Genomic DNA, 11,909 nt, shown 5'->3' with positions numbered 1-11,909 from the left:
TCAACCATGTCAACGAGCATGACCACACGATCCTGTGAGTCGCCTCTTACGACAAGCATAGTCACCTTTTACAGCAAGCCTGGGTTGCTGATGACCTATTCTACCCTGAATCTTCTCAGGTCCTCATAAACAAAACAAAAGACAACATGAAAGAATATGATTTCTATAATAGTAACATGCATCAGTCACATTTCAACAAACATAGTCAGTAACTTTGTTAACTCAAAATAACATTTTAATACTTTTGAAAGCTTTTATTACGTGGACTTGTTTTGGAGGCAAGTCCAGCATCAATTAAGTGGAACGGCTACAAGTGGCAGCTGACCAACTTTAAAAAAAACTCTACTAAGGCAGGAGCTTGCACCCATCCCTCATCAAAATGGCAGCAGGTATCCAGGATACTGAGGTCTAGCCATGCGCTTTTGGGACTGGGGACTTGACCATGTCACTGACATTCTTGATACAAGGAGTTGAGACATTTAGTTTATGATTTACAAAACAAACAACACAATACCAAACAAATTTCTGAACTAAGACACAGCCATGGCTAGCACAGGAACAAACCACATTCATGCCAATATTCCATTTAACTCGTCATCTGAACCAATCGTTTATCCATCCAATGCTCTGCAGAAATTATACACATTTTTGCCATTCCAGTGTGTCATGTCTTCTTCATGAGTGACCTTGCACAAAGTCATCTTCGCATTACGTCCCTGATGTAGCACCAAGAATGCTGGATCAGGGCCCTCCTTACACTGCTTCCTCCTCCAGGCCCCAACTCTGAATAGTTACTCGGAAACCCCTGAGAACTACAGTGTTGTTTTGCTTTTAAGAAGGTAATCTTTCAGGCAGACACTGCATGTTTTGACCTGATCAATGTGAGAGATTTGGCCTCCTCTGAAGGCCAAGTTACACTAAACCTTTGCACAGGGAAATTCCTCACAAGCAACATTTTGACAGCAAAATCTTCTGAGGAGCTGGACTTGGCTGTCTTGATGAGTAGGGAGAGTGGGGCTGTAGGGAATAATACCGTCAGCCTGGCAACAGCCTCCGTCAGAGACATCTGCTGCCATGGCAACTGACTAGATACACTCTCAAATATTTCTTCACAGTCCTCCAGCTTTTCTTCGAACATGGTTTTCATTTGCTCTACATGAGCCAGTGCAGATGTTAGTTTGCCAATTCTCATTGCCTCGGTGTGTTCATCTGGTTTCTGTTTGAAAAACAGTGATACAATGACTGCAAGAGCTGTAGCTATGAGAATGCCCATGATTATGTAATACCAATATTTACCGAACCAGATGCCAACATTTACTACAGTTTCCTCAGCAAACAGTTTATTAAGGTCATCATAGATACTCCTACTACTCAGAATGCACTGACCAGCTTCATCACAGAATCCTTCATATTTAAAACACGGATCACCTTTATGCCGAAATAGGTGAGTTTTGTCACTCTGATAGGTGCTGATGGGGGAGCAGTCGCAGCTGCTGATGTTGGTTGCGATGCAGCAGACGAAGCACGCATCTCGCAATGATCTGGAACATTGACATTCCTGGAGACCGAGAGACACACACACGCTGTCCTGGCATCTCCCTCCCCTGCACAGCCTCCGTCCTGCGTCGCACAGCGTTCCATCGGGCTGATGTGTCGGGGACGGGCAGGTACCATTTCCAGGCTGACAAGTGGCGGCCAGTTGACACTCCGTGGCATGTTGACACACAGTGCTACCCTGGGAACTGACATACTTGCAGTTTGCGGTGCAGCAGGGAGAGACCTTGGGGGAACACTGATAGCCCCAGGAGTTCCGCACTCTGCAGGGGGGGTCAGATGTGGAGATGGAAGGGTGCTGGGGAGTACAGCATGGATCAATGTCCTGACAAACATCATCCGACACTCCACAGTCACACTCCTCCGAGTCCTCTACAAGGGAGTTGCCACAAACTGGACCCAAATCGGCCTTGAAACAACCCACGCTCTTCTTCACCAGCACAGGGAAAATGCTGTTGATGCTGCAGAAAGACAAGCGTCGATGGTTGGCCAGATTACCATCACTTGTGTAGGGGTACATTAAGTAGTTGCCAAAATGACCACCAGGGGAACAAGATGAATTTCCTTTAGGATCATGGCTGCTGCCAAAACTATGTCCAAATTCATGAGCAAGGATCAAACCTGCTGAGTAAGACGAAATCATATTGCCATTATTAAGTTGTGTGACCAGTGCTGTGTTAAAGCTATAGTATTTCTTGTCAGGTCGATACCAAATTCTTCTTTGGCATATTCCACCTGCAGCTCCATTTGCATTGGAACTACCAATCCATGCAAGTCCTACAATATTATCCTCAAAGTCTCTGTAAGTATACGCCACTCCTAAACAATAATCACTGAAGTCATATTCAGAGAATCTGTCCAGGTAGGTGTACACATCCATATTTTCATCCTTCAAGCTGTACTCCTGGTATTCTTTGTAAATAGTGATATTTCCTACTTTGAAGCCTATATTGTCCCCAACTCCATCACCATCAAAGTCAGTCTGCCGAAACATCATGTCAGCCTCAGCCAAACTCACAGCCATTTCTGCAATGGTTTTTCTGACGTCACCTTTACCAACATGTTTGAAGTACAGGTGATCCGCCACAAGCTTAATTACACAGTTTCCTGTTGGAGGTGTTGAACTTCTTTCAGCCTGTCCGCCATGCAGACCCTTTTGTGGGGCATACTCTGTGTTTTCTGGCATAGTCTTGTACCTAAAATCTTTAAACTTTCTTGATTTCAAGTCACAACTGTCAACTCCTCTCATAACCTTGGACATTTTAGGGTTGTGCCATCGATAAACGCGACATTTATCCATAGTATGTTGCATAAATCCATATGTAGAATACAAGATATTGTCATTGTCTTTAAGATAACACTCGAGAGAGTAAGACATATTTCCTGTGTGAATGAATAATTCAAATTCCTTGCCAACAAGTTTTCCAAGTGATATATATGCTGGGGAAGTGTCAGCATGTGAAGATAGGCCTACATATATTATCGGCAAGTAATTCTTCATGGCATTTACTTCTATTGGTTGCTCGCTACCCGCCAGCAACTGCATGTCTCTATGAAATATTGAATATCTCCTTAGAATAAGATGAAACGTCTCGCCAAAACTCCTGAAATATAGTTTCCTCACATAAGTGTGGATATCCTCAAATTTGGTAGGAATGACACTGATCAACACTTTCCCCACTTCTTGGTACTCATCAAACGCTTTCTTTCGATGTTGCATAATGTTAACAGACGCTCTTGCAGTGAAACACGAGTTGCTTGTCTGTTCCTTGTCCGGGGTCGTGCAGGTAATCAGACAAATCACAAAGTTAAAGAATAAAAAGATCGGAAGAACCGCCATCGTAAGAAAGAGCAAAATCTGTGTAATGTCGTTCACATTTTTGAACCCCGCGCTCTTCTCACTTTGAGCGGAAGTGATTGACTCGTGTCTTACGTTACCATCTCCACATCGAGGCTCTACTTGTGTTTATCTTACTTCCGGTTTATTACTGCGACGGTCAGAAGGCGACTCGTCGAAGTCAACTGCGACATCACAATGTCTTCGCCACTCTTAGTTATTCATTCCTTTCCACGACAAACTTTTGTGATCTCTTCTCATTTGCACAAGATATCTGACGTGAAAGATGTGTTACTTTCAAAGGTACCTTATCTTATTTTCACCAGCAAAGATGTATGATTCCTGTCTTTCTTGGCTTGTGTAGCTGTGGTCACAAATGTTTTCAAAAACTACTTTGTATGAAAATAACATGTCATAACATATATCACAATAACATCGGTGTTATGAGGATAGTCGTATGATAGTATCCCATGAACTGTGACTTATCCTCATCAATTCAGCGTTTATTGGGAAAAGTCTTTGTACTGGCTCAATCATTTTAGCCATGAAATTGCGGAATAGCAGCTAATAGCCATGAACCATGGTACATAGTGATGTGAACATGCAACACTCAGTAAATTTGCGTACATCAAAGTGTAACGAGGGTACATTCCGAGTAAAGATGGCGCCCAGAAGGAGCGTTATGAATGCATTGTTGGGATGTCATTGTAGAGGCGCAATTTGCCTCGTGTTTGGTGTTGCAAGTAGCATGTCAGGCATTTAGGGATGTTTTACAGTTTTCTCGAGATTAGAGAGAAAACTATGAATATTTCTTAAGCAACTAAAAACCAATAAGATGGAGAAAAGTGAAAAACAATAACTTACCATTTACATAGGATACAGAGTACTATTGATTTCTAGTTACCCTATCTACTTTATGTGAAATAAACTACTTATGATTAAAGTACACACAAATATTCAATACAAAACTACTTGCTCTCATTCAGATTGATCTAGAAGTATGACCTCTGAATCTTTGTTTTGCCTTCATGATTACTGAACATGAGTGTTTTCTGTGATGTTGCAGTTATTTCAAGAGACGGGTTTCTATGTGACATGTAACGGTCGCATCTCGCAGGATCAGGAGGATGTGACTGAAGGCCAAGTTTATCACTGTGTCCCACGACTGCTGGCAGGGAAGGGAGGTAACTGTGACATGGCTACTGAAGTGTATACAAAGGCTCAATTTAGGACCCTTGCCCTATGGAGTTTCTGATTGATCCTCAGTGATAAGTAAATATACATCAGGAAACATATGTTTTCTTTCACTGGCAATGCCATTATTGTCATTTTATACACAAAATGTATTGAATCACATTTCATTTCATGCTAAAGAAACTTTTGCATGGTTTTGTTATAAACCTGATTATTTTTGCAGATGTGTGTGTATCACGCTCTTATGAGATACATGTTAACTGGCAATGTCATGGTATTGCATTATTTCTCACACCCAGATCAATGATACATCTATTAGTAATGACAGTTCTATGTTCCAGGTTTTGGGTCTATGCTGCGAGCAATCGGAGCTCAGATTGAAAAGACAACGAGCAGAGAAGCATGTCGGGATCTGAGTGGGCGTCGGATGAGAGACGTCAACAATGAGAAGAAGTATGTACTCAGCTGCTGGAACCATTGGAAACCCCCCAACCCCCCCCCATCCCCCTTCCCGGCCCTCTACTACATATACACACATATCCACTTGAGTAACTGTAACGCCATGACCATGCAGTGGCCAGGTGTATGTTGCGCAGGCTCGAGTGTCCACCTGACTTGAACCACAAAGTCAAGGCAGAGAAGAATAAACATTCACATATCATCTGTATGAACACCTGCAAATGAATACCTCATCTTCCCGAGGCAAGGACTTCAACTGACTATAAAAGTCCAGTTTCCACCCTTGCTGAACTAGGCTGGAATTTTCAGGCTCGATCATGGTGCCACCAGTGGCTATTACAAGTTATGTCCCTTCTATGTTTGCCCAGCATCTGTCGACACCCAGTAGGTGGTACACATACTTTGCAAATCCTGCAGTCGACCAAAATTTGCTTATGGAAATCCATGTTGTTTATGAACCTGATGTCTGGTTTGTTACGCAAATTTAATTGAACTATGCATGACTCGTTAGTCCAGCCTAAATGTAACTCCATAATTGTAAGCCACTTGTGCGCGTCCACAGACTGAAGGACTGGCTCGGCAAGCAGGCAGATCGGGAGCGAGAGAAGGAAGAGAAGCGTCAGGAGAGGTTGGCACGGAAGAGAGCGCGGCCACAGCACAACTTTGACGACCCAAAATATGTGGCACAGCGCAGCAAAGTTGCTGATGACCTGGACGATGCATTACAGACAGGTGAGATGTGTGTCAGGTGAGATGTGTGTCAGGTGAGATGTGTGACAGGTGAGATGTGTGTCAGGTGAGATGTGTGACAGGTGAGATGTGTGTCAGGTGATAAGTGTGATAGGTGAGATGTGTGTCAGGTGATAAGTGTGATAGGTGAGATGTGTGTCAGGTGAGATGTGTGATAGGTGAGATCTGAGACACGTGAGATCTGAGACAGTTGTAGTCTGTGACAGGTGAGGTGTATTTGACTGTCACCAGGTGGCCATGTGGGCATGCCAGGAACCTCTGACAGTGGGTTTGAATCCCTGTTCACCTCAGTTATGTTTCTAGGTTTGTCAGCACCATACCTGTGCTTGTGGCTTTCACTATAGTGATGAGCATCTGAGACCTGCATCTCTTTCCTCCCACATTAAGCTGACACCGTTATGTAACTGGGATACTGTTAAAAGCAGTTTAAAACCACACAACACAACCCAGGGTGCTGTTGTACAAAACAATCCAGGTGTGAGTTCTCACAGCACAATCCAGGTGTGCATTATGCAGTTGTTCTAAGGTAGTGGTGTGTCTCCCTGTCTGCAGCACTGTATACAATGATGTAGGTGGCCCAGACTGATTGTGTCAATCTTCACGAATTTCATTCTTCAGCTCTCGACCAGGACAAGACGGGGCCAGTTGCTACGGTCACCAGCGCAGATGTAAGAAGGAAGCGGAGAGCAGCAAGTCAGACGCTTGGCAAGGCAAAGAGACGAGGATGGTAATTATTGGCTGACTACCACACCGACCCCTACATTGACCCCAACATTGACCCCAACATTGACCAACTTGCACAGTGACTTATGACTTGACAATAGCATGAAAATAATTACTCCAAGAGTAATCAATTGTTTTGTTATTCCGAAATTCATTTATAAAGTACTTTATTTCACCTTTTTTTTTTAAAAAACCTGTCAGCAAACTATGTATTGCCATTCGCTGACACCAAGTTGTGTTGTAGCAGACATGGTCAATATTGATCACATGACCGGTCAATAGTGATCACATGACGAGTCAGTATACGAGGCCACTGTCAGTAACATGATTTCAAACCTTTTCAGGTAGGTTTTCTATGGTCAGGTCAGCATTGGAATTAATTGTTTCGTCACATGACAAGGATTAACTATTGAAATTACAGAACTTTTACTATAGGTATAAGAATTATCTATTGAAGACTCACACACTGACTCGGGTGGTGGGGTAGCCTATATGGTTAAAGTGTTGCTGAAGGCCCAGGTTCGATTCCTGACATGGGTACAATGTGTGAAGCCCATTTCTGGTGTCCTCTGTCATGATATTGCTGGAATATTGCTAAAAGCGGTGTAAAACCATACTCACTCACTCACTCACACACTGACTCATGTCATTCATGACTCCCTGCAACGATTACAAAACTCACTCGATGTTGGAATAATGAAAGACCTTCATCCTTTTCCAGGCTGCCAGAGATTATTGATGAATAAATTACTAGTGATTCGTATGTATTTTTTGTAAGAATTGACTTCAATTTGTTTTTGCTTTGATGGAGTTATAAACATAAAAACCGGTGTTCACACTCTGCGATGACACAGCATGCACACCTTTTACATCCCAAAACTCCATAAAGCCTGAAGCCTCAGATACGCCTTTGTAGGTCATGTGGTGAATTAGTGGGCACACTGACTCAGTCATTTCCAACTGATGCAAAAGTTGTGTTTTTCTACTTGACGGTAAAGTCCAAAAGATCAATATTGGTCCGAGTGTCAAGCACTTGGACAAAAAAATGTCCTTTTGTTTACCATTTTTCAAAACAGTTGCATCTGAAACCGTGAATTGCAATTGTTTTTGTTAAAAGGGCATACTTACCCTACACAACATAACTTTTATTGTTACATGTATCTGAAGCTAAAATTAGGTAGGGAATGAACTAGTGTTGAAATATCCTTTGAATTATCTTTTGAACATTTTGGGACTGCCATGTTTGAAACTTTTTCACATTAGTATATATCCTTATTGGTGATACTGGTGTCTTTTCTAACGATTAACTTTAAAGGCAAGTAAGTGAAAATATGAAATATATCGTGATTGGTTTGATTCTTTCATAAAATGTCATACAAAAAGTGATAATTCCAGAAAGTACCATATTGGATGTAATGTGCCCGGGGTTCTCTCAAAATTAGAAATAGGGGACGCTTATTAGAATATTATTTTGGTGGGGAAAAAACAATTGAAAGATCATAAAAAATTACATTGTAGTTATCGCTGCAATGAATTGCATCAGATTGCTTTGCAGTCCATTGTGACATCATTGGTTACCATTATGTTACAATCAAATGACATCACTAATGGCTTCTCTACTGAAGCTGTTAGCAGTACTTTTTACATTTAAGACACTGTTTAATAAAATCTTACAGGAGTGTCTTCTGATATCAAAAGGCACTCGGGTGAGATTCTCTATGTACCAGACGAGGAGACGCATACATTACTGATGGCATCATCGATTCTTCATAAATCTGTCCTTGATCAGGACTCTCCAGTCAAGTTTGATTGTTCACTTCCCAATCATCTGTTCCTCAATGTAGAAAGTATTTCTTTCGTCAGCTCCTCATAGAACCCAACTCATCATCAGAACAAGAGAATACCACGAGATCCTCTGTGCAAGTTAGGTGGCCGTCCTAAAGATGAGTTCTCTTTCTGCAAACTGTGCACAGGTCATTGCAAATGAAACCATGAACAACACTGCTATAGTCTTTCCTACAAATTGCAAAGCTCATGTCACAGCTCCATCACTGGATAACTGGAATGCAGGAAAGACAATCAGAATTGTCTCAACTGTCTCAACAAACCAAGGCACCGTACCAAGCAAAGCCATGGCCATCTTTCATGCATTCCCTTTTCCGACAGCACATCATCTTTCAGTGAGGGGAAGCGATACTGCTGCAATGTCATACAAGAAGTGCCAGCCCTTGTGGAAGAATTTGCAACAGTTGTCAACACTCCATTCCAAGCCGCATGAAGGCTGAAAGAAGTCGCAGCCAACTTTGTCTGTAGGCTCCACTCCACTAAGTCAGTTGACCAAAATTGTTCTCAAGGACCGAATTTCAAGTTTGTACTGAAAAAGAAACTTTTGCACTAATTTGAAATGAAATGAAACTACAGTCATGCCCCGCTTATACAGACTTCAGATATCCGGAAACCTCGGTTCCCGGACGATTTTCATATAAAACGAAATAATTACTATATAAATTTACTTGTATATACGGAAATTCAGTTTCCGGAACCGGATGGTCATTTTCCTACACAAAACACTGAAATGCACACAAAATTGTCTCACTTACCCGGACAATACACTTCCGCTGGTGGTAATCCTTCCGCTGGTGGTAATCCTTTGATTCGTGAGAAGTCAATTAACCAAGTGACACTGAGTTACGTTTGAGACGAGCTTGTTTATTGTACATGTTATCGACAATTTAAAAGACAAACAGAAGTGGCTAAATCCTGGAAAATTCAAATGACTTATCACTTATTAGATTTTTTGAAATGTGTATGTCTTGAATAAAGATTGAGTGGATGTATCGGTTTGCTCTGTCATCTGTCATGAGTTGCATAATTGAAGCTGGTTTCAGTTATATGGAAATCCGTTTATACGGACGAATTGTGAAATGACGCAAGTGTCCGTATAAACGAGGCACGGCTGTATTACATATGTAGGGAACCCCACCATATGTTCAGAGGAATAACTTCTTGTATCCCTATCAGGAGTTGTGTGGTAGGCTTGTTGTGAAATAATACATTTTATTTTGTAGACAGTCTGTGATTGCATCTGGTAACAATGTTTGTTCTAGGCTCGGTGTAGACCCAGATGACCTGTCCAGTGAGAGCTCGGACGACGACAGCCAGTCCTCCAGTGAGGGTGGAGCTAGGGCGGAAGTGTCATCCGATGACCACACACCTAATGATGACACACCTGGCAACAACAGTCCTGGAACAGTTGTGTCGACACATGATGCGTGTTCACCCAGTACCGCCAGTCACAGTAGATCAGGTGCAGACAGCAAGGACGGCCTTGAGTCAAATGAGACCATCTCTACCTCCAAGCAGGAAGGCCAAGAGATGGATCAAAGGGAGGTAACTGCAGCAAGCAGTACCCTCTTGTCTTCTCTGCCTCCTCCTGTGAGCTCAACAGACAAACTTGTAGATGTAAGTACAGCATGAATTGAAGTATATCATTTATCAGCCTTAAGAGATTCCTTGTGAATCAAGGATGAATTTAAATTCAAAGGCACCTCAACTTTCATGATGTCTTTGAAATCACAGTCAATATCACCTAAGTGAGTCTCTAGTGTCTGTACTTTAAATGATATTTCTGCATGGTTCTTTCCGTTTAGTAGTGTGGCGAGTATCATGATTTTATCCACATGGCAAGTATCAGTTTACCAACATGAAATTCATGAGTATCACATATTTTTTAAACCTGAATACATTTTTATCCTTTTCCCCCCCCCATGAAACCTCATTCCTTAAATCTGTAAAGAACATGAAGTGGAAGAATATCCAAGAGTCAAGTGTCTTTCAAAAGTACTTCCTGATGTGGTTCATAGCTTGTTTTTTTTTAAGAAGTCTGCAAGTTTATTAATATAGAAACATTGGCATCTGTGTTTTGGGGATTCAAAAGATTGGGAAGATTTTGAATGAAATCTCTGATGTAGGTGCTCAAGCTTTGGCAATGTTAATATTCTTCATTTCTTCCCCAGGTTGACCTGTCCGAGTTCTCGTCTGCCCGGGAGCTGGAGGACATTGGGCTGGATCGCCTCAAGTTTGCCCTGACCCAGCGGGGGCTGAAGTGTGGCGGGACAGTGCAGCAGAGGGCCGAGAGGTTGTTCTCTGTGAAGGGGCTGACCCACGACCAGATTGACCCCTCCCTCTTCCCCAAGCCACAGAATGGGAAAGGCAGGAAGAAATGAACAGTAATGGGGTTAGGTGGACTGTGGCACAACAGTGTGTGTGGGGGGTTAGGTGGACTGTAGCACAACAGTGTGTGTGTGTGTGTGGGGGGGGGGGGGGGGGTAGGTGGACTGGGCACAACAGTGTGTGTGGGGTTAGGTGGACTGTCACAACAGTGTGGGCAGGGTTAGATGGACTGTAGCACAACAGTGTGGGAGGGGATATGTTGACTGAACCTCAACAGTGTGGGCAGGGTTAGGTGGACTGTAGCACAACTGTGGGTTGGGATATGTGGACCGAAGCACAACAGTGTGGGCAGGGTTAGGTGGACTGGCACAACAGTGTGTGTGGGGATAGGTGGACTGTAGCACAACAGTGTGGGTTGGGATATGTGGACTGAAGCACAACAGTGTGTGTGGGGTTAGGTGGACTGGCACAACAGTGTGTGGGGGGATAGGTGGACTGTGGCACAACAGTGTGTGGGGGGATAGGTGGACTGAAGCACAACAGTGTGTGGGGGGATAGGTGGACTGAAGCACAACCGTGTGTTGGGGATAGGTGGACTGAAGCACAACAGTATGTGGGGGGATAGGTGGACTGAAGCACAACAGTGTGTGGGGGGGATAGGTGGACTGAAGCACAACAGTGTGTGGGGGGATAGGTGGACTGAAGCACAACAGTGTGTGGGGGGATAGGTGGACTGAAGCACAACAGTGTGTGGGGGGGATAGGTGGACTGAAGCACAACAGTGTGTGGGGGGATAGGTGGACTGAAGCACAACAGTGTGTGGGGGGGATAGGTGGACTGAAGCACAACAGTGTGTGGGGGGGATAGGTGGACTGAAGCACAACAGTGTCTGTGAACGGAAGTGTATGGAGGAAACTTTCAAATTTATTTTCTTGAGTATTTTATTTCAGTTGTATACAAAATATTGTCATGTGTTGGTATGTAAATAAAGTTTAGATCTCTGATTGTGTTGCCGTGGCCTGGCTCCTTTTGCCTTCATGATGGAGATTCTACAAGAGCTTCCGGACAACCCTGAAGGGGGACAGAGCTGAGTTAGCACTTGAATCTAGCACTGTCCTAAATTTGTTTGTTTATTGCCTCACTCAGCAGTATTCCAGCTATATGACCGTGGTCTGTAAATAATAGAGTCTGGACCAGACAATCCAGTGATTGACATCAT

General features: G+C 43.1%; 2 protein-coding genes across 2 annotated transcripts; one reads left to right on the top strand and one right to left on the bottom strand.

Moving 5' to 3' along the window:
- Positions 1-149: 149 nt before the first annotated feature.
- Positions 150-3,471, bottom strand: LOC124125978 (disintegrin and metalloproteinase domain-containing protein 10-like). The gene has a single exon (XM_046489401.2). The coding sequence runs from the start codon at positions 3,392-3,394 to the stop codon at positions 848-850; it is 2,547 nt and encodes an 848-aa protein (XP_046345357.2). The 5' UTR covers positions 3,395-3,471; the 3' UTR covers positions 150-847.
- Positions 3,472-3,523: 52 nt separating this feature from the next.
- LOC124125967 (replication stress response regulator SDE2-like) lies at positions 3,524-11,694 on the top strand. Its single transcript, XM_046489391.2, has 7 exons — positions 3,524-3,694; positions 4,458-4,575; positions 4,927-5,038; positions 5,607-5,776; positions 6,413-6,521; positions 9,625-9,979; positions 10,534-11,694. Exons 1-7 carry the CDS (start codon positions 3,590-3,592, stop codon positions 10,741-10,743), a joined length of 1,179 nt encoding a protein of 392 aa, XP_046345347.2. The 5' UTR covers positions 3,524-3,589; the 3' UTR covers positions 10,744-11,694.
- Positions 11,695-11,909: the final 215 nt, after the last annotated feature.

The sequence above is a fragment of the Haliotis rufescens genome, unplaced genomic scaffold, assembly GCF_023055435.1.
Source record: "Haliotis rufescens isolate VD_foot unplaced genomic scaffold, xgHalRufe1.0.p SCAF_72, whole genome shotgun sequence".
NCBI classification, from domain to species: domain Eukaryota; kingdom Metazoa; phylum Mollusca; class Gastropoda; order Lepetellida; family Haliotidae; genus Haliotis; species Haliotis rufescens.
This window is presented reverse-complemented; position numbering and strand designations above follow the sequence as displayed.

Excerpts from the sequence above, each read along its gene's own strand:
- LOC124125978 (XM_046489401.2), bottom strand. The coding sequence starts at position 3,394 with ATGGCGGTTCTTCCGATCTTTTTATTCTTTAACTTTGTGATTTGTCTG.
- LOC124125967 (XM_046489391.2), top strand. The coding sequence starts at position 3,590 with ATGTCTTCGCCACTCTTAGTTATTCATTCCTTTCCACGACAAACTTTT. Across the intron at positions 3,695-4,457 it reads AAGATGTGTTACTTTCAAAG|TTATTTCAAGAGACGGGTTT; the intron begins GTACCTTATCTT and ends GTGATGTTGCAG. Across the intron at positions 9,980-10,533 it reads CAACAGACAAACTTGTAGAT|GTTGACCTGTCCGAGTTCTC; the intron begins GTAAGTACAGCA and ends TTTCTTCCCCAG.